The sequence below is a fragment of the Thunnus thynnus genome, chromosome 6 (genome assembly GCF_963924715.1).
Source record: "Thunnus thynnus chromosome 6, fThuThy2.1, whole genome shotgun sequence".
In the NCBI taxonomy this organism is placed as follows: Eukaryota; Metazoa; Chordata; class Actinopteri; order Scombriformes; family Scombridae; genus Thunnus; species Thunnus thynnus.
The window spans coordinates 17476037-17498440 of NC_089522.1; the positions used below are offsets into that span (position 1 = coordinate 17476037).

Sequence of the window (22404 nt, forward strand, 5' to 3'; positions counted from 1 at the left end):
GAATATTTTAATGTTAAATATTTCTTTCTGTCATTATACTCACACTGCAGTAAGAAAACAAATTTTTTACATATGAAGGAAATGTATTATATTTGCATCACCAGGTCTACAAAAGACAACACATATGGTAAGAAAATGTACAGGTCCGCAGGTGCACACTGTACACACGATCCTTGTATCTGTATGTTAAATATACATTTAATGTGTGCAAAGAAAGCCATGTACAGGGCATAAAGGTGCTGTATGTAGTTGTTCCTCCTCTAAAAACACAAAATGGAGGAATAAAGTGTTAGTGTGCAAAAATACTTGCTTATTGTTTTGGGGACTTTTTAGGGGACTATTAGAGCCTTTGATTTAAACTGCTCGACTCCAGAAATGTATAGAACAAGAATGTGACACAGTTGCGCTGAATATCCACAAGAGATGTGACCTTTAAGTTTTTATTAAAAATGTTCCATCAGGACTTTCCCTTTCATGCCATCAATCATGTGGAAGGACTCTGTGACTTTTTTTTTTTTTTTTTTTTTTTCCAAATGGCAGATATCCGGTTTTGGAAAAACTCCTCTCTTGTGGTTATTATACCCACACACAGTATGGGAGCAAGTTGTAAAAACGACATTTTCCTTGCTCAGTTGACTGGGTGTACATAAATATACACACACACACAAACAAGGTCTGTCCACTCAGAGTATCCATCACTCTCCTTCAAACTGCTTAGAGTGAAGTCAGTGTGTCTGCGTGTGTGTGTAGTGCTATGTGAAAACTGAAATGTTGTCTTTCTTATAGTTACTTGTTTACTCATGATTTCCTGTCTGTACTGTTTGCGCAAAACATCACAAGAAAGAAGTGTTCATCAAATTAATGAAGTTATTTGCAATACCCTTATACTAGTCATTCTATTTATTTATTTACTTATTCATTATCTACCAAACTGTATAGCCAACAGTCAAATAGCTGGTGATAATTATTCTGTATTTTAGTTATACAAGTTCTGAATATAGTTTGGTACTGGATTAAATCAGGTCTTCAGGGGAAAATGTCAGACAATGTTTTTATTTTTTATTCTAGCAGCCAACACAGATGTTCCTTTGAACAATTGAACTCTAATCAGAAATCTGTTCTCTTCAGTGAATTTAATAAAACAGAATCCATTTCAAAATTTTCAGCTGCAGAAACAAAACAAATACCAGACCAGTATTTGCTGTATATTGTTGGCTTGTGAGATGCTTAGTAATTTCTGCTCTAAGATCAGGAAGACAATATATAATATATATAACCTATATGACTGTGGTGCTGATGAGAAGAATCTTTTGATATTTCACAGCATTTGAGTAGTTGACATTGCGTTGGTGACGCTGCAGACATGCAGGCATTAGTTTTCAGATACATTGTACTCTAGTGTGCTAGATCTGAAAAACATTTTAACTCTTTTCAGGAACTTTTCCAAATATTTATTTGACTGTTTTAGTTTTCCCCATTTCAGTTTCTTGTTGCAACTCTAAGACAGACAGATGTGCAAACAAAGAAAGTACAGACATTAGACACAGAGAACTGTTTTTGTCCTACAAAAGGATTGTCAAAGTGAATGAAATGTGCACTGTGACTGAACTGAATTCTTGCTTAACATTGTTTTTAATGTTGCTACCCTTGTTGCTACCCTTCTATTTGTTGTGATAGACATTAGATAATCCATGTACCATATGGTGCAATTCTCCAAAGGCTAACGACAAAATGAGACAATGTTTGTTATAATAATAATGAGAACATCATCAGAGATTACATTATTGTACATTTTACATTACATTATAGTATATTTTATATCACATTTTAGAGCAATCAGTACAAAGAAAGATTAAATGTAATGACTGATTAATGTTGACTGTATGCTATGACTACTGTAAAATAATTAGCAAAAAAATAACTATGCAGTAAAAAGAATTATATGAATGAAAAGAAACTTTAATGGAAAACCTCGCAAACTCACAAAATACAATAAAACTTGTAAAACTCTTATCCTCACATGATAAAACTCATGCAAAAAGAACAATGGGTCATCGCTGCAGCAAAGAGGCTCTTAATATTCTCTCTGCAAAAATCTCAATTCAGCTTCTACAAAATAACATTTGTAGTAAATGCTGTTTCTAGTATATATAAAATATAGTTTTGTATCACCATAGTGAAGAACATAACTTAAAATAACTGCATCATGCAGTAGAAGTTCCTAATTGATTTAAAATCGATGGTCATTTAGCAGCCTGTGGGTCACATCTGGCTTCATCTTAAAACTGACCACCCGATCAATTTTTCAGCTTTAAGAGTCAGTGCCTCACAGTCAATTCAATCTGTAGTTTCAGGAATGTCATTTAATGGCAGTTTATATGGTAAGGCTGGATGCATAAACACTGAAGTCGCTTTACCGTACATCTCCACCAGCTCTTGAAACGGACTTCCCCAGATTCTTGGCCAAACTAAATGGTCTGTCTTGTTTACCCTGACCTTAAGCAAGGTCATGAACAAATATTTCTACTTGAGGATATTTCCAGAGGATATTTTCAAAATAGTCAAAGCAGGCATAAGAGAGACATTTACACATGGGAGATACAGCCGAGATGTGTTCAGTGAACCACCAATATTCATTGTGAAAAATTAGATCATTTATTAGAACATTTTATCTACTTCCTGGCTTAAGGTTCTGTACTCACTGTCCATTTACAATGTGTAGCTGTGTTCACATTGTCTGTTGAATGTTAAGTAAATCCCTTAATAGAGATTACATGTCTTTGGCATCCAATTTTGCAGCTGCTCTCAGTCAGAGCTTTGTTTTCTGCATGAATACTTTAATTAGACTTGACTACTACAGTTTGATGTATGCTGATACACACTCCTAGGCATTTGGCACTTTTCTTCAACAATTAAGAACTGCCTAAATTAGAAAGACTGTATATATAAAACATTGCACTAGTGTAGAGAAATGGTTATAAATACTGAATATATCTCCCAAAAGATACAAAGTTATTGTTTTAGCTTCTCAAAACAGTGAACATCATTTGTTAATGATTAAAACCAGCACTTTTCCTGGAACATAGTAACCCATATATTTTAAAAATGTATATATTTTCCAAAAATACATATAGTTACATATTTTATTGCTTTTTATATTTTGATATTAGATTGTATGTCTGTTTATATATATATATATTACTGTTGTGCTGTAATGGATCCTCCCAGCCAAAGTTTTTCACATGATTGTACATGTGTAACCGCAGTGACAATAAACAGCTTGAACCTTGAGTCCTGTTATCTAATATTGAGTGAATATATTGTGGAGATTGAATGGTGAATATTAATCTTTAATGTGTTGGTTATTTGGAATTGGATTGCGCCACTGGAAATAAGATTATTTTTTAAACAATAGTCTGATTTGTTTCTTCGCAGTCTGACCTAATGCTACGTGAGAAACGGATTTTTGTTTTGTATTGTTCTCTGCATTATGAGTCAACAGGTTACAACAGGTCAGATGGCCTGTTGTTGCACATTAATTTGTACTCTGTATCATAGTCTTGAAATGATTGCCATATAACTACATGTAAAACCCTCTCACGCATTTAATATCTTACCGATGCGGATTATTTTACAGCCTATTCAAGCGTTAATTATGCAATTAAATAGAAAATTAATTAAAGCTTTGGAGCACCGATGCTCATTTCTGGTGATATAGTTGCAGAATCCAAGGTCCGAAGTTTTGGAGTTTTGTTGGCTTTTCCATAAAATCCCACGCAGCAAGAAAAAGTGAGAGAATGTGGTTTTCCATAGCCCTATTACTCCCCATATATTAATAAAAGTGCTGCAGTTTCGTACATTTGGTTTGCATTTAAGTGTTTTTTATGGAATAATTCACAGAGATAGCCGATGCTCAGATTTTTAAGATCACCGCTTTAAACAAAACAACGAGTTGCTGGGACCTGGACACAAAATTTCATGATATGGAATTCCTATTGCATGTTATTTATCTAATTATTTGTTTGTTTATTCGTGTTTATGATGTAAATTACCCCAGCTTGACTAAGTTTATATCTTTCTTGAATTCATGCACGTGTTTTTAAAATGAGTTCATATAAATGTTTTAAATGTGATGTGATTATGAGTAATTCTGAGGATATTGCCTTTAGTTATGACACAATTTCACTCTTAACATCATTTTCTGGTGGTTAACAATGTGAGACAAAAGACATGTTTGTGCTGATCTTCAGAAAAAGCGCTTCGAAATTAAGAAAATATCGAATTTTAATAAGATCGGATCGGATTTCGAAACCGAAGTTTTGTTTGCTTCATTTGGGTCCGATTAAATGTCGAGCCAGAATTTTTGATGCGTATGGCAGGGTTGATAACATCATTATCTCTCTACATATTATTATCTACCGACATAATTAAAACCGGTCCGCTTAAAATAAATCATGTTTGACCATTTGACAATAATTGTCATCTGGAGATGCTGATAAGATTATTCGCAGTTTTTGTTTCGTTTCTTTTTTTGGCCCACAGGTTGAACGGGCTCTTGGCTATTTTTTCAGTAGGATCGGATTTGGACCTCGCTTATGCAAACGGCTACTGTGTTGGTTTACGAGCGAGGTGAGAGAGGTGAGGGGTGTCCTCTCCTCTCCTCTCCTCTCCTCTCCTGCACACCCAGCTCTGTCGGTGCACAGTGACTTTGTGCACAGTGACTTTGAACTTGAACTCCGTCTTGCCTATCTTCATAATCTGTGCAATACACTGGTACAAGTGGATCGGCTCTAATTTCGGTCCACGGTTTAATTGACTTTGTTGGTCCATCAGTTCATCTCTGTGCGTGGGCTGTGCGCAGGATGGAGTGCGCAAAAAAAGAAATCAAGAACAGTGTGATTTCACTGTGAAGGTAGTACTCGCCCAGAGTGAAGGCGAATGTAGGCCTATAAACTTTAGCATAACTCCATTATTCCGCTTTGGTCCTCCAGTCTGTCTCTAATTTAAATCAAGTTTCGGTTACTTTGTCTTCCACTGCCTTTTCTGGTTCAGGAAACTGTGTGGCCTGGGGGGAAGTTTTAAATGAGACATATGGGATATCAAAATGTGGACGAACTGATGTTCGCTCTTGAAATTTTTGAAAAGTTGAATTTTTTTGTAAAACAAAAAGCTCTTTAGGCTCCAGGACAACGAATCATGTTTATCGTCTACTGTCAAAAGCCCAAAAAAACGCGCAAAGAGATGTGAAGCGACCTGCAGCTGAAATAATTTGTATTTGAGCAACGAGCCATTCGACTTTTAACTCCACATACAAGAAATAGTTCCTTTTGTATACATGTGAATCGATATTTGTTATCATGAGGAGTCAATCGCCTCTGTAAAAATATTTCAAATCGAAATTTTATATATTGAATTTAGGATTCACTGCTTTTGCTTTTCTCGCTCTGAGATCCAGCACCTCAGTAAATAGCATGTTGTTACATAGCATACGGCACAAAAGAACAAATTCTTCCGTTGAAAACAACACGTGTAAACTACATAAAGAGGCTGATCTGAGGACAGCAGTTGCCAAATGTTTGGACTTGCATTCATGCAAAATATTACAGTTTAATGACTTCATTCTACCTCAAGCGTGAGACGTGTAGGCTGAAGGATATGAGCCAACAGTTGAGTAAGTAGCGCATGTAGTATGTTTGATTGCAGGTATGGCGCACTGGGAAAGACAACTTTGCACACACAAATACTTCCCTGGAGTCATTTCAAACAGTGTTGCTAGTGTCTTGTTGAAACTACAGTTGTTATTATTGGTAACAATATGCTTAAACCTACAGTACCAACTTGTTACCACACATAAAGAATCAGCGTCTATTTTAGCAGCCATGTTCAAACTTGATATCAAGCTCAGAAAAAAGAGGAAAACACGCTCTGATGATTTTGGTCGACTTGGCCTTTGTGAAGTCAAAATTACACTGACAAATCTGAGACTTGCTTTCAGTGGTTTCACCGTCAGTTTTCAATGTTAGAAGGAAATGTCTCATTGCCGCATAATTGTATTTTTTAAGTGCCACTTCTATTTGTGCCTGTACAACAGTAGTTCTCGCAACCACATGCTCCTGTTTGACAGGACTATAATGCATAAATAAATGTCAGTTTAGTACTAATATGGCTGCTTTTCTTTGCGTTTTTGTGTTGGATATGAATACGCTTGTAACAGCGTGGTCCAGTTTCCTGCAGCGGACTGATTCCTGGTAGCTTCTCCCGCAAGGTCTTTAATAAAAACTATTTTGGATCAATATATTAGGTGCCTTATTGACAGCCAGGATTCAGAGTGTGGCTTCCTTTGCACCATTTCACTTAAAGAGTTCCTCCATCACAACGACTTCTCCAACAACAAGCAGGTGCAGACATCATTTTCCAGTCGGCGGCTCTTCCAAACCAACTTCCCATGTTGACTTTAGGCTCTTCATACAGTCACTGCTGGTCTAGTCCATACTGGACGAGGAAGTTGTTGTCCTTAAAATCGCTTCCTGTAAATTTCCCGGGTTTTTTATTTGGCGTCTTAAAGCAAAGTGGGGATATCTAAACTATTTGACTATACCAAAAAATAGTGTTTCGTGGTATACATAAACTTCTTTCAAATGTTATTATACAGAAAAAATATAACCTACTCTTAATAATAGTATAAAAAAAGCAATATAGCTTATAATATTGTTTATTTTAGGAGTTTTGTGATAACGTGAATGTAGAAATGTCGTCTACATGCCCCACGTGCTTTGTATAATAATGATGCACAAATAAGAATTAATAATCCAAAGGGAAAGTTTTTTATATTATAGATACATTTATAAGGTGATTTAAAGAACGTGACGTGTAATTTGTTATGTTAGTTCATGTGATTTATAAATAGAGAATTTATTTTTCTAAATTATAGGGCTAAATCACAGCACTGCATTCGAGCGTAAGTTCGTTCACGTTTGCACACTTTCAGGAAACAACACAGACTATTCGCCTGTTTATATCATTGGTGATGTTTCCGTTCAGAAACTGTTATAATTTTACAGTATTGGCAAAACATGGTCTCAATGGACGATATAGTGGTGCGTTAATCTCACAAACATGCAGAACCCTGTCAGCGTTTTGACTCATTTTCTACATGTGCGCATTTCGAAAGCAGGCCTGGTAATGTACATACGCATGAATCAAAGTGGCGTGGAAATATTGGCCTGTAACACATTCCTTAAGATTTAGAAAGATGCCCTTAAAATATATTATTTTAATACATATTCCAGTTTCCAGGAGATTCAGTTTCCTTCCCCGCACTGCAGAACCAGCTGCTTATTGAAAAATACGATAACATTCAAAAATCGTTGCCAAATGGTCCAGGTTGATCAATTTATGTCTGACAATCAATATAAGAATCTAAATGTTAAACCTTAAAAAGTTTCAATTTTTAACATATTATTACCCCATTTGTAAAAGAAATGAACCCATCAGATAGGCTGTATAGTTCCACAAAGATCTGTTTCGGGCAACACATCGAAGCGTAAAACCCTTTTTAAATGCACCTGTAGACATGTCTGATCCTTTTGGATTATCCTGCATATAATCTGATATATGCCCAAAGAGTTTAGAGCGCTTTATTCTTTCAGAGACGGAGTGAGATGATTAACGATGAACGTGTGTGTCTTTTGTTTTGCTGTCTGGACGGATGGAGCGACCGCCTCTCTTAACTTGAACTTGGACTTCCGACGAGACGCGTCCAACTGTGGATTTATTTAGTCTGCTTTCTCACTCGTTCAGCCACTGCGCTGCAGCATGAGTGTATGACTTTAGTCCTGCAGGACTCATTTGAGACAACGATGAACAAAAGTTTAGAGCACATTTTAAAAGAGCCATTTTCATGATAAATCCCATTAAGATATAAGACAGGACCACAATATTTGACGACACATTCCTTGACGTGTTGGTATCCTGCTCCAACGAAACATATCTTGATGTACTATTTTCTGTCAGAAAGTACAATTTAAAAACCTGCTGTCTATAGTAACCACACTCTTTTGGTGATTGTACACCCTTAAGGCGCCACGCATCAGTCCATATTATGATACAAAGAATTACGTGTCCACATCTTTGGGCTCTTAGTCATTCGAAAACGTATTTACCAGCTTATGAAATCACCCAAATGTTTGTCTATGTTTGTAATCATCATTATATAGCCTGCTGTCTAATTTGTAGGACATTCTGTAAATATATGAAGCTGAATAGCTCACCATTTTTCCTCACTAATTTGCTTGCAGTTCACGGCTTTTCTCGAAAGTGGAAACAACACGTTGTGCTGCATAAACGACGCGCAAACATATCTTATTCTCAAATCAGCTTTGCAGTCAACAGCGAGTAATAGATAGACCACTGATATGAAATAAGTACATGATAAGTACACTGAATAAAAAGGCTGTAAATCCACTCTGGCCTGGCAGTAGCGGTGGTCTGCCAGCCTGCCCTCTGTCCTCTGGGCGCGGCTCCGCCTGGCCTGCTTTATTTTGCGGTTAACCCACAGCCATCCTCTCCTACCTGCTCTGGGTGAAGTTAAACGACTCAAATCCGAGGTAAATTAGGCCCACAGTGTACTGTTGGTAATCTTTTTCATGCATTGCCTTTCCACAGCCTAATGACATACAGCCACTACATGTAGCCCACTGTAGGTCTGTATTATCAGTGGTAAATAGAAAGATGGACAAACCTCTTGGTGATTTTCAGAAAGAAACCATCCACACATCAACATGAACAGAAATCCACAGAATTTTTAGAGAAACCCAAAGCCTTTACTCACATAGATGTGCTGCTCTGTACATCTATACACTTAGCTAAGATTTGAGAAGAGACTATTTCACATATAAAAGAAGGTGTTGGTGAGTAAAGTGAGTTTCAGGGGGGTTACTCCCCCAAACCTCTGTATGGCCTAAACTCGACACTTTTGTGTCTCCTATTCACCGTATGTCGTTTCACGTATACTTAAGTTAATTTGGGTTTGGTTGGCAAACATGGCTTCGTACCAATCAGACCAGCTTACAGTTATGTAGCAGATCATATTTAGTAAAGTTGAAGGCTGCTGCTCCGTAGTTTCTGCTCGATAGAAGTCACAAATGTGGCATGCTAGTGTCGGACCTTTTTTTTTTTTAAATGTTCTTATGAATAAGCAGGAGGATCCTATGAGTAATGCGACAAGTAGGAATTTGTGGATCTTGGTGTGAAGTGAAATTGGAAACAAACGGCTTACGCAAGTTAACGTTTGTGATGAAATACAGATACCAAACGTAAGCCAGTTCATCACTCTGTTCATCACGCACCAATACCGCACTGACCCAGTTATACATTTTAAACCACGGTTTAGCTTTTTTTTTTCTTCTTTTTTACAAAATCACATGCTTTCCTGTGCCCTGACTGTTGGCATAGAAGTCCAGTGGTCTTGGCTTTTACGATTATGAACATTTTTGATCGTAAATTAAATCCAGCCTGAAGGGGAAAACACCAGATTGAGAAGCTGTTTTAGTTTTGTAGGAATGTTTTCATGACAGTGGACTGCTCTGCTATCCTGCCTTCAGTACAACACACACACTAATACATACACACACACACACAAACACACACACACACACACACACACACACACACACACACACACACACACACACACACACACATAAATATATATTATATACGTAGCCTACTTTAAATCAAGTTAAAATTCCCTTTTTGCAGATGAACACTTTAGATTAACACAAGCCTAAATGAAAAATGTATATAACGCGCCAGAACAGGAGCTTGTGACTCACACGCGCAACTTCCAAGTGAACATCAGCCTTGATTTACAGTGAAGTTTATGTATGCACTACAGTCAGTCAGATTTTGGTCCATTCAATTAGTTCAGACGCTTAATGGGTCCAAAGTTTATTTCACTGAGTGTGAAATGTTAATTTATTAAAACCTTGTTTCCCATATACAGATCCTCATTTGAAAAAAGGCACTAGGTCTGTTGGCCTCTATATTGTTATAGTGCGCAAATCTATTTGGATATTTTGGTTGACAAAATCCAATGTTGAGTGGATACCAGTTGGTTTACTTTGATTATGAAAATGGTTTGATCTTAAAGGAAGGGCTGAAGGTGGCTGGGAACTCGTAAATACAAACGCAACCTGATTTCAACGTTCACGGTGCAGACTCTACCTGCGAGCTGTCAACACCATCTTGGATCGCCACATCGCCTCTTCAAAGACTTTATATGCCCGGGGATTTACATCTCTAACAAAACCGGTGAGATAATGTTTGAGAGGCAATACTGTTGATTTTTAATTCCTCGTTTAACCTACTGATAGAGACCGGGAGATTTGTCAGGAAGTCGGTTTGATTGTGGGACTTCACTGCAAATATGTGACCTATTAGGTTTTCTAAAACAACGCAAAGAAAACTGATAAATGTGATTATTTCACTTGCTTCCACCTCAGTTTTTGGTGGCTGTTTATATTTCTCATTTGACTAAGAGATATGGCTTTTGACATAAGTGGGAATATAGTGCAGTATACTGCAGGATCAAAATATTACGCTGCACGTATATATATGTATGTATGTATGTATGTATGTATATATGTATGTATATATGTATGTATGTAGGCCTATGTATGTAATGACATATGCTACATGCAAAAGATCCACTGGATCTGTCATGTGCACATGCAGTCAGTTCCTGAGAGCGGAAGCCGCAGGTAGGCAGCATTTGTATGGGGATGGATGCTCTTCCCCTCCCCCACAGACCTCCGCATCAGACGGACTCTCTCTCTGTCTGACAGGGCCTGTCTGGAAGGACATGATGTCTGCTTGTCAAGATATTTACAACAACACAACATGGCTGGTTGTCAAGATGTTGGTAGTTGTTCCAATTCCTGAAATAAGTGAAACCGCGGAGGTGAAGGAATATTTCTCTCATTTCTCACACAGAAAAAAAATGACATATTTGTAACAGGGAGGTTTTTGAAGTGAAGTTCCGACACTAAATGTGTATTCAGAGAAGCCTCTTAATGACGAGCAACCACCATGAAGTTTAAAGCACTTAAAAAGCAGCAGACGTTGTTTCTATATTGGCATATTCCGTGTTATACTGATGAGGTCACATGCAATTTCAACATTTTTATCAAGCTGAGTTTGTTTTTGGAATTTGGTTGAATAATATTGACAGGCACATTATTTCCTTTGGCTCATACATATTGATTTTCGAAGTCGCATGTGTGGGAATTTCAATACAAGATGTTGGGTAAATAAAAATGACAACATAGCAAATTGATAACATTTCAGTTTTCTCATGGTAACCCAATTGACGATGAACGAATTTAAATACACACACATCATCCAGCATAAACCACAACATAAATAACCACTGCAGAGGGAAAAGTGTCGTGTGGATTATAGGTAAGAAAATATCAATTTTCACATCAACTGGCTGACTGAAATAGATTAAATTATAAGTATCTAATTGTTGGGTGGTTTGGATTGCAACTTTAATTATAAAACAGCCCCGCATTGTGCAACTTGGAAATGCGTAAACTAAGAAAAAAAACAAAAAAACAACCCAAACAACTAATTTCCATCCTTAAAGAATCCACGTGTGTGTTCACAAGCTGTATACTGTTTATGAAAGATAATAAAAAGTATTACAGCTTTAAATCTTTTAGAATTCATAGTCAAGTATTATTTATTTATTTATTAATTTAGTTGCAGGGCGTGTATAAGATAGTGGGTACAGGACTGTCACTGGCATACATGTGGTTTCAGGGTGGGCAGCTGATGTCTCAGGACTTTTTGCACATTTTTGCTGTGGTGGAAATGCGCCAGACGTTTAAATATATAATGTTCAGGCTAATCATTTATTTGCTGTCACCGCAACTGTATAACAATTGTGTAAGTTCTTCCAAAAGTTCATAAATGGAAAATACTTTATTCATGAATTCTCCAGTTGTCACTAGTTTTTAAAGATTTTAATTTATTATGCAATTTTCTGTTTTTTTTTTCTCTCTCCCTGAAACATGAATTATGAGAATATTAAGAAATGCAAAACCACAGTCAGCCTGAGCGTCTGATTTATGGTTATTGCAACATGAAGTGTAACTTAAATCATAGTTGGTCCCCTCCACCCCTCTCCAAAATTAACAAAGTCAACTATTATCTCTGACACTGTTCCCCATTTGGACGCTACATCATACATGTATCCTTTAGGGTGACATTATTGACATAGTTTACAAACATTTGGAGTTAATGAGGAAGTTGTGCTGGGTGAAAACAAAAAGTACCCAACTAAAAATAACACGCTATCACTCCTAAATTGCGAGAAAAAAAAGAGCCCTCATGTCCTTAAGTGTGAGCTTTCGTGGAAAATATGTTGGTTTGGAAGGACCCGTTTCCTTCTCAGCGCAAAGGCTGTCAAATTCCTGATCCTTTAAATGAAAGCACGGGGCATTATTTGTAGTTCTCTCCCCCTCTTCACACACAGCAAATATTTTAGAGTAAAGCTCTCTAAATAACAGCTAGTTTGCATGCATACTCTAGTGTGAAGTTCATTCTTGTCTGTCTAGACTCTGATTACGACCCTGTTTGTCTGCGTTTTTTTACCTTGACCTTGGACTTCCGTGCAGCTGCCGTTTAGATGAGCCCTTCGTAGTTGTAATTTCCTTGAGACAAAAGAACTATAGTCTCTGTCCGAGGAAGGACAGAGTTTTAGCTTCCTTAGTGCTGTATACAAATACTCGACGGTGGCCTGGTTATTCCCAAGAGTGCAAAAATGTTGATAAACTAGGCATCCTTCGTAGGGCAGCTTGTGGCCTGCTTTATGAGTGACTCATGGGATAGGCATCACAAAAAGCCTATTTTATGGACACTTTGAGGGACTATCCCATCGGTAATATTTTAAACTCAAAAAAATACAGCCAGGATTAAGATTTTTAACCTCGAAGTATTTTAAAGAAAGTCCTGCAGACTAGAGGAATAAGGCATTTCCGCAATTTGATTTCTAACATGATTATGCGGCCTAGTGACGAGATTAAATAAAAAGATGTTTTGGAGAAATAGGTCCGCGTTTCTACCATGTTGTCTAATTAAATAAGGTCTGTGGCACACAGTCCAGCTGAAAGCCGTCCCTTGTTCCTATTTTTGCCTGGAAGCGTCAGCATCTACTTGTGCTATGAATGAATACTCCAGTGAAACTGAAACATCACATGAATTCTTTTGATGGTCATTTTAATTTGCTCATTATCACCGAAAACGCTTTTGGGCCTAACAGGGAATATTTAGAGAGAGCATACCTTTGCCCACTCATACTGCCCAAAAAAAAAAAATGGCTGTAGCTTATATAAACTAAATGAAGCTATCATTCATTGTAGGAGATTACTGTGATTCTATCTTCGAATTAAAGATAATCTATTTGCTAAAATGTAGTTTGCAATGACGGTATCTTACCTGGAATGGCTCTCACCTCGTCCTGCGGTTGTTACTGCAGAGGTGCATGACACTCATTCAACACATTCAACTTGGCTAATACTAAAACTCCTAGTTCTGCATCTCACACACAACACACACACACAAACACACACACATAGACCCTGCACATACCAAATTGTCTTTTTTTTTTCTCACCTGACTCATCAAATAGAAAAAATAGTCACCTCTATTTTTTTAGGTTCCACAACATCAGTCTCTGAAAGGCAACATAATTAGAATAATGAGCCAACATAAATATTTTGGCATGCTGGAAAAGTCATACTCCACGAGCAGGTTCAGCCTGTTAGTATGTGACACTGTGGCAGTTATGAACGCGTTTAAAGGAAATGCGTCCTTCAAAAAAGGAGTCTTGATAAGATTGGACGGTTTGTGTTTACGCACACACGTTTGCTTTGACAGCTGTAAATTTCTTAATGCTGAATATTTTTGGTTTCATAATGGACATCAAATTGACCACAGATTCCAGCTTCAGCCATTTTCTCTTTATTTTTTTTTACATTTAATAATCAAGCTGAACCTTAGTTGGAGTATATCGCCTCCACCCAGCAGCCAACGAAGTGAGACAAAGTTGGCGCACCAATGCGTCAAAAAGCAAGCTGCAAGATTTAGAGTCAGATTTTTAATTAGAAATAGTTGTTTTTTTTATTTTCCATGTACCAATTGTGACATGTATTATATTCTGCTGTATTCTCTTGCAATCCTCGGAGTCGGCCAAATTTCACAGGTTGTTTTCGTTTGCCCATATCTTGAAAGTATCCTAACTTCCCTTTAAGGGTGTGGGTCTCGATGATTTAAGCCAATGATATGACTCGGTATTCTGCAGGAAAAAACTGTGACATGCGAGGCAGTGGGTCTTTAAAGGGCTGCTCTGCCCCAACTCACAAGCCCAATCTCGTAGGACTTGTTAGCGTATCACGTGCCAGATTCTTAATGAAGTGGACACACTAGGGCCTCGTGTGCGCATGCGCTTAGTGTAAAATGTAGTTGGAAATGAGGTGTCCGTCTTGGAGTAGTCGACTTTTAAAAAGCATCGGCAGCCCCTGATATGACGACTTCGCTGGTTCTGCATCCACGCTGGGCGGACACCTTGATGTACGTTTATGAAAAAAGCCCGAATGAAAACAACCAGAATAAAAGCCAAACAATGGAGGGACTGAGCGGTAATTGCCCTGCGACCCACTGCAGGGACCTGATGTCGCACCCCGCGCTGGGACGACATTCTGGCACCATAGCGACCCACCAGGGCTCCGTCTACTCGGATATTTCTTCTCCAGACACCGGCCGTCAGTGTCCCGCTCCCCAAACATCATCGAGTGCATCTTTGAGCTACGGTTATCCATTTGGAAACCCATATTACGGCTGTAGATTATCTCATTCGCACAACGTGAACTTGCAGCAGAAGCCCTGCTCGTACCATCCCGCAGAGAAATATGCCGAGCCTAGCACAGCGCTGCCCACGGAAGAACTGTCTACCAGGGCGAAAGAGTTTGCCTTCTACCCGAGTTTCGCCAGCTCATATCAGGCTGTTCCCGGATATCTCGATGTGTCGGTGGTGCCCAGTATCAGTGCCCATCCTGAACCGCGGCACGACGCCTTGATCCCCATGGAGGGCTACCAGCACTGGGCTCTCTCGAATGGCTGGGATGGGCAGGTGTACTGCTCCAAAGAGCAAACGCAGTCAACTCATCTTTGGAAATCACCTTTTCCAGGTATGGAAAAATTATATTTGATTTATTTAATGTGTCTTCATCAGACTGGAATTCATAAGTTAGTCCAGCGGCTCGTATGCTTTTAATACCGGTGTCATCACATTAAGATAGCTATTTAAATGTTGTCAGATATGTTTACTCTGCTAAGATGTTATTGCTTACTCTCTGAAATTTATTATGCTAAAGTGCCAATATCAACTCACCAAGAAGTCCAGGGAAACACTAAATGTGCTGAATAAACATACAACTGTCAATCCCCTTGTCAGTTTTTATATGTCCTTTATGGACTCTGCTATTATAGGCTGTGATATCCCTCTGTTTGACATTAAACAATTCTTCATGCATTTTCTTAGAAGTATGCGTAAAAATGACCGAATTGTAAGTTAAATGAGCTTTTCAGATGCATGATGGCCCCTCGAATAGTTAATAATTCAGGAACCGAGTATTTGCTTATGGCAGTTTGCACATTTTTTTTTTTTACCCTGTGAAGTCATATGATGATTATAGTTCAGTTTCAATCACGTAGGATAGAAAGGAAGAACTGTGCATACCTTTGCCCCCTGTATGACAATATAGTGACTAAGCTAGCCTGCCGTGTTTGGACTGTGCCAATAAATCTCAGCGCCCTGCGATGTGTCCACAGTCTTTTGCATAATATCAGGAATCGCCTAACATTTGTATTGCATGCAGACCTCAGCATCACCCCACACAATTTGTTCACAACGACTGATAAGTTCACATCAATATAAATCAGGCTCACCTTTTGCTTTTACTTGCTATCATACATGTAAAATATCTGATGATAAACACAGGAGCCCGGTCAGTATGCTGTTTACAGAGTGTTTACTAGGCTGCTTCTTTCACCACAAGGTTTTATTATCTTTGTCAAATATGTGGGTATTTTAATTTCAGATAGGGATATTCCCAGACCTTGATTGAACTTCCCACACGACATTTACCCCCTTTACATTGAAAAGAGCAAGCCACGCAAGCACGGGCACGCAGTCAAACGCGCGCGGACACATGCACAAAAACACAAGCGCGCGCTGTCCTTGCCTGCCTGTGTCGCTTCACACACATAACATACACACATACACACCAACTGACGCACACACAGACACACTATTTTGCGTTAAAATAAAAAAAATATACAGTTACAACACACTCCACTCAATCATCCTCACTTAGATCAGAGTATTTATTATGCAGGGGTAACAAATATGGCGCGAGGATAATATTGTTTTGGCCTAAATTAAGAGCTGTAGTAACCGTATATGCACACTAAGTGTGGAGAAATATGTACAACCACAGACTGTAAAATGACACGGGGTAAAGGATCTTCATGTCTCACAGCTTGCCACTATTTCTCAAGGTATTGCCATTCTTGTCCTGTCATGTTTCTCATTGGCTGTCTGACACTCAGCTCCAGTCTTGGACAGGGTGTGATCCCAAAACTTTACTTACCTGAACAAGGTAACCACTACCATAAGGTTTTGGTGCTTTGTAAATAGATTTAGAGAGAACATATAGAGAAAATTGGGTCTAAATTTTTAGAGAAATCCAGGGAACTGTTGATAAATTATAAACTGCGAACTTTTACTCAAATGGCGTGCTTCACATGTAACTTGAGAATTATTCAAAACTTAGTTTTCAGTTGTCAGTTTAGTTTCCAGATTCAGATTTCTATTTTCTAACTAGGCGTATTACCGCCGTTGTAGTTGATTATTAGCAGTTTCATTAAAATCTACATGAGAAATGTATCTATAATACTAGTTGTGTAGTCTAGTCAACTAACAGATTAAGTAGGCCTATTGACATGCAGCCGAAGGAAAAAAATAAATGATCACTGGCGATTAGAAACGATGCACAATTGTAGTGTCTGTAACTTGATAGTGATCTAAAGTAACAAACGATGGCCTTTCACTGTGTAGCACTCTGCAGGCTGATATTTTACATTAGTGAACTTGCGTAGACGATTTTATAATTGCGTTCTTTATGTCAGGTGCAGTACACCTGAGATCCTGACTGCAGCAAAATTTCTGTAGTGTACCCCCCACCCTTCCCCCACCTAACACACACCACACACACACACACAACCACACACACACAACCACACACACACACACACACACACACACACACACACACACACACACACACGCTCGCACACACACACTCACCACACACACACTCACGGGGCACAGCGGGGGTTGCACCTTGAGAATTAAATTATTTCAAACTACTTTCTTATTTTATGTCTGGTGAAATCAGTATTTAAACACAAACATTGCAACATTGCCCAGTTTGCTTCAGCAATAGGCTAGTCTTGTCATCTGCAGTGCTGCTGATTTTGTGAAACATTGCGGTGTTTTTTTACGCATAGTCTAATATTTTCCTGGCATTTTTCTCCTTTTCTCACAGATGTTGTGCCACTGCAGCCTGAGGTCAGCAGTTACCGTCGTGGGCGTAAAAAGCGTGTCCCTTACACTAAGATCCAGCTGAAGGAGCTGGAGAAAGAATATGCAGCCAGCAAGTTCATCACCAAAGACAAGAGAAGACGCATCTCGGCCGCCACCAACCTCTCAGAGCGTCAAGTCACCATCTGGTTCCAAAACCGGCGAGTCAAGGAGAAGAAATTTGTCAGTAAATCCAAGAACAATCACATGCACACCACTTGATTAAGATGAGCGACCTCCTTGAAACTGCAACTCATACCTTCCAAAACATCATGCCATATATTTACCTCTTGCATCGAGAATCGTTGCTGAAGAACATTTTGGCTGAGTGTTGTTTTTTTTTTTTTTTTTTCCTTTTTTTTTTCAATGTTAAACTTCCATCACCATCTCCATCGACCATGCCATCAGCCCCCTGTTTTCAATTTAGAGACAATGCTCTAAAAACTGTGAAAATATTGAAAATTCACTTCACATTTGTTTTATATGAATGTACATATATAAATATATAATATTTAAAACGATATCTGTATTTCAAAGACAAGTATTGCGTGTTTTCTTTTTCTTTTTCTTTTTTTTTTTCCAAGCCAAATCTCAAAAGGACTGATGACATTTGACAATGGGCAGATGAAAACAGAGGAGACGGTTCGTAAGATGATGTCATTTTAGGAAAATAACCGCCATATGGACGGGAATTGTTGTGGCATAATGACATGTTGAACTTGAGAGACTTAAACATCTTCAACAAACAACTCACAGAGAGGACTCTCGGGAGAAAGATTTTCTTTTTTTTAAAAAAAATTATTCCTTCTGAATTTCAAAAGCTATGTTCCTCTCTGCGGGGTATGTTCTCTTAAGCCTGGGTAAAACAAAGGCTGCTATGTTGTTAATCTGTATAGTGCAATGCCTTTATTATTTAATTCATATTATCTAGTATGGCGGAACTGTAAGCTGGAATATCCCAAGACCTGTATGTTTTCCTTTATCAGTGAAGGATTCTGTCATGCAACTGGAATGATTGTAAACCAGTGAGTATTACACATAAATGCACAATCGTTTTATTTTGTTCTTTGTTAGTGTAGCATTGGAGCTGATCACACGCCTTGTACGAAGCCTGTAATTTCTACTTTCGTGCAGTATGTGAACTGTATTGTGGTGTTGAATTGCGTACTGGTAACGTGTTTCATAAATAAATGATGATTATGAAAAAATGATCAAATATTCAAAGTCAATCAACCATCCTATTTGCAGCATTTCCTTTCGTTTCAAGTTACAGTAAGCAGCACAAAGCTTTAACCACTGTCGCCTTTCCTCCTCAAGTTTGGTCTGTAACATCAGCAGCGGATGAGACTGTGGAGATTTCATATTGCACAGTGCTTGATTAAAACTTATTGGCATCCTGGAGTCTTGCTAATGGCACCAGGAGATAATTCAGCCTTGACGCGTGCTTAATGAGCATCGACGCGCATTTTCTCACACTTGCGAACGAAGAAAAATACAAAATGAATCTTGATATCTGGGCAAATTTTGTTCCAAATGGAAGCATTTAGTGAAAACTTACTGGATCTGATCTTTCAAACGAATCACTTCAGAGAAATAGATTCGGCGGGAGAGAGAAAAGTCACAATGTCCAAATCTATTCCACCCTCCCACCGCATTTTAATTAAAGCTAATGCCAAAGAGATGTTACCTGTTACCTGGCAGAAGTTCAGTTGGCATAATCACGGCAATCAGGTCGAAAGGTATTACGCAATGTATCCTTCAGCTCTCACAGAAACATGTACTTGTTAATCACAGATGAGTATTTTCGGGTTTTTTTTATTCATATTCCACAGGTAGGTCTCCAAATGAGTTCTTGTTGATCGTATAATAGGAACATTGTAACAGATCCATATGCGACTGCAAGGAGCACTTATCTTTCCTCGACACCAGCAAGTGTATTTAGTTATATGCCCACATTTTGCTGATTATATGTGCTGTACGAGATTTAAATATACGAGTAAATTAAAATGGCAAAACCTTTGCTTGCGGAACTGTATTATTTCAGCATATAAAGCCTGTATATATATATACGGATGCGGCCCCGCGCCTATTTGGATTTTGGTTAGACTCTGCTGTAACGCACTTTTTCCAGTGTCTAATAAGCACAGGTGAGTTTTGCAATGAACTTGAAGATTAATTTCATTTCGCCACTTATATTAACTCGTCATTTTGTTCATCTGACGTGTATTAACAGTGAAAATACATATACGCTCTCACATACACACACACACACACTGAGCGCGAAAAGTATTGTAGAGCTGCATTGCAGAGTCTCTGTAGTTTTGCTCACATATTAGTTGATTTTGGATACCACATGCATGCGGTAATTGTTTTTGAATATGTGGAGAGTGCTATGAAGTATAAAAGGCAAGTTAGACCACTTAAACTACAGTTATGAAAAGGGAAAGAACAAGTGGCTACAACGTTTAGATTTACATTTCAATTTACATTTGAATTATTTATTTTATTTGATAGGGACGATGCAGTTTAACATAGTTACAATACAGAGTGTGAAACAATTGTTCCGAGAATAATGATACGAGTAGAAGTTGGACCATCTTTAAACTGAGGCTAATCTTCGTTTCGTTTAATCTATCTCAAGTATGTAATTTCAGGTTTTAATCTGAATAAAACCAATTTTCAGTCGCATTAATATAAATACGACGTCGTTCTGTTTTTTCTTTCGTAAAACGAATGAACGTCTAAAGCCTACAGAATAATCTAACAAATAAATAAATAAATAAATCACGCTGACACCAGTTGCAGTGCCAGTTTTGTGTTTAGCTTTATTTCTCGGTAGGCCATGCAGTCGCTGGCTGGCCTGACTAACTTTTTCCAGCCTCATCAGATCTTTTGAGGTTGTTGATTGCAATCCAAGCCGTCAGACTTCGCGTTTGTGTTTGTCTGGTTCCTGGATTTTCAATCCATGTGGAAAGTTCTGGGTCTCCTGATTTACCCTTGACCATGACTATGCAGTCACTTTGACCTTGACATCACAGCAGATTGTGAATAATAAATAGGGGGCTGGACACCAATGCTGGCGGTTTGTTTGTAGGCAAACAAGGTGTTATTTCCCTGTCTAGACAGCCGGACTTAATGACATGCCATAAATACATAAAAAAGGGGAAGTGTAGCGATATCCTCTGACCTGCATTTCTGACCATCTCTCAGGCCCTTATTTGGATTCTGTTTCTGTTTTGTTTTGCAGAAGTCCTCTTAAAAGTAGTTGTTCTGGCCCATGCCTCTGCAACCACCAATGGTTTCATGCACTCATCATGAGGTGTGTGTTATTGACCACGGAGGACAGGTAGGGCTATTGACGTCTCACACCAACACCAGTAATCCGCAGCAAGCAGCCATACTGTCTACACAGCGAGAGGAAATGATAATAGCTACGACGTCGCCCACAATATAACGATTAAAGGTATGGCCGTTTTCTACTTACTTACTATGGCAGCAGGCCCTCATGGACTTTGCTTTATGACTTTTTAAGCTCCCAACAAACGCAGTGCGTTGAACAGACAACACTTAATGGGAGAAAATATGGTGGATAATGCAGTGACCTTGGTGTTGTGCTGAGTTGTTATTTTTATTTTCCTCAAAGTATAGTGCGATCAGCGGTGTGGAAGTTGTGGGAAAATAGACGTGTTTCAAGATTTATATTTTTATTCATGATATTTTAGAACATAAATTATAATAGAAATCGTCTCTAAGTTGTGTAGCAACATATTATATATTTTGCAACATATGTATTTGCCATATTACGATCTCCAATAACATAATATAATAAAACTGGCAGAATACGCTAATTTATTTAGCCTAAACGTTAGTGTATTTCAAAGGGTCAATTTAACTTATTTTGCACGAATACTAAAATACTTTTGTAGCCTAAATTACATGGATACTTAATTTTAATTTTCAATGTACATACAATAATAGACTAGAGTAGAAAGAATAATATATATCACGATGGATGAATAGGCTACATAAATATGCAAATACGCAAATTCCCAGAGGTTTTTTTTGTACAAATATAGTTGAAAATCGTGAAAAATATCCTTGTAGCCGAGCACTGCAGTTCATTTTTTTTTTTGTCTGCTGAAGTTGTCGCCCCATCAAATACACACCCAGGATTAACATTTACTATGCCGAAGCAAGAGAGACTCACTAAACCAGACAGCATCTTTAAAAATAAAGAAACGGAAAAGAAACTAGAGTAAAACATATTTGACGCCTTGCAACCTGCTCAGCCACTGATTTTGCTTTTAAAAACATAAAAATGTGTGAAAAGTTGCATTGGGTTTGGTTGTGTGTGGAGGCGTCAGAGCTGCAGGCCGCTGGCAGCCAGAGACATGAGACAGGGGGCTGATAACCTCTGGTGGTGACCAGAGGAAAATATCAGGAAGTGTTGCAACACTCTCCAGATTAGGGATATTTTAGATGAGAGGATTCGTCTTTTTTTGCACTGTCATCATTTTAGCTCAGAGTATTTTTTTTTTAATTTTTTTATTATTTTTTATTTTTTTACTTTTTTCCAGTGTGTTTCTCTGTTATGTCTTTGAAATGCTGAGCTGACATCGTTGTTCACTTTAATGCAGCAGTTGTATCTGTTGAAGATGGCATAGCAAATCCACAAGCTGTAGCTGAAGCCACGTGAG

The 22404-nt window shown here is 38.2% G+C and overlaps 2 protein-coding genes across 5 annotated transcripts in view; both read left to right on the forward strand.

Moving 5' to 3' along the window:
- Nucleotides 1-22404, forward strand: part of hoxc11a (homeobox C11a) — a 76543-nt gene that overhangs the window by 33338 nt on the left and 20801 nt on the right. For 2 of the 4 annotated variants that reach the window (XR_010928669.1, XR_010928672.1), the window contains one exon: nucleotides 20955-21170. The exons of 1 other annotated variant lie outside the window; for it this stretch is intronic. The gene's annotated coding sequence lies outside the window, so the exon portion shown is untranslated. Of the gene's footprint in view, nucleotides 1-20954; nucleotides 21171-22344; nucleotides 22400-22404 lie in introns of all 4 variants that reach the window. One more of the 4 variants, XR_010928670.1, reaches the window with a different exon arrangement.
- hoxc13a (homeobox C13a) lies at nucleotides 12507-19089 on the forward strand. The gene is made up of 2 exons (XM_067592262.1): nucleotides 12507-15251; nucleotides 17673-19089. Exons 1-2 carry the CDS (start codon nucleotides 14588-14590, stop codon nucleotides 17927-17929), a joined length of 921 nt encoding a protein of 306 aa, XP_067448363.1. The 5' UTR covers nucleotides 12507-14587; the 3' UTR covers nucleotides 17930-19089.

Excerpts from the sequence above, each read along its gene's own strand:
- hoxc13a (XM_067592262.1), top strand. The coding sequence starts at position 14,588 with ATGACGACTTCGCTGGTTCTGCATCCACGCTGGGCGGACACCTTGATG. Across the intron at positions 15,252-17,672 it reads TTGGAAATCACCTTTTCCAG|ATGTTGTGCCACTGCAGCCT; the intron begins GTATGGAAAAAT and ends CTTTTCTCACAG.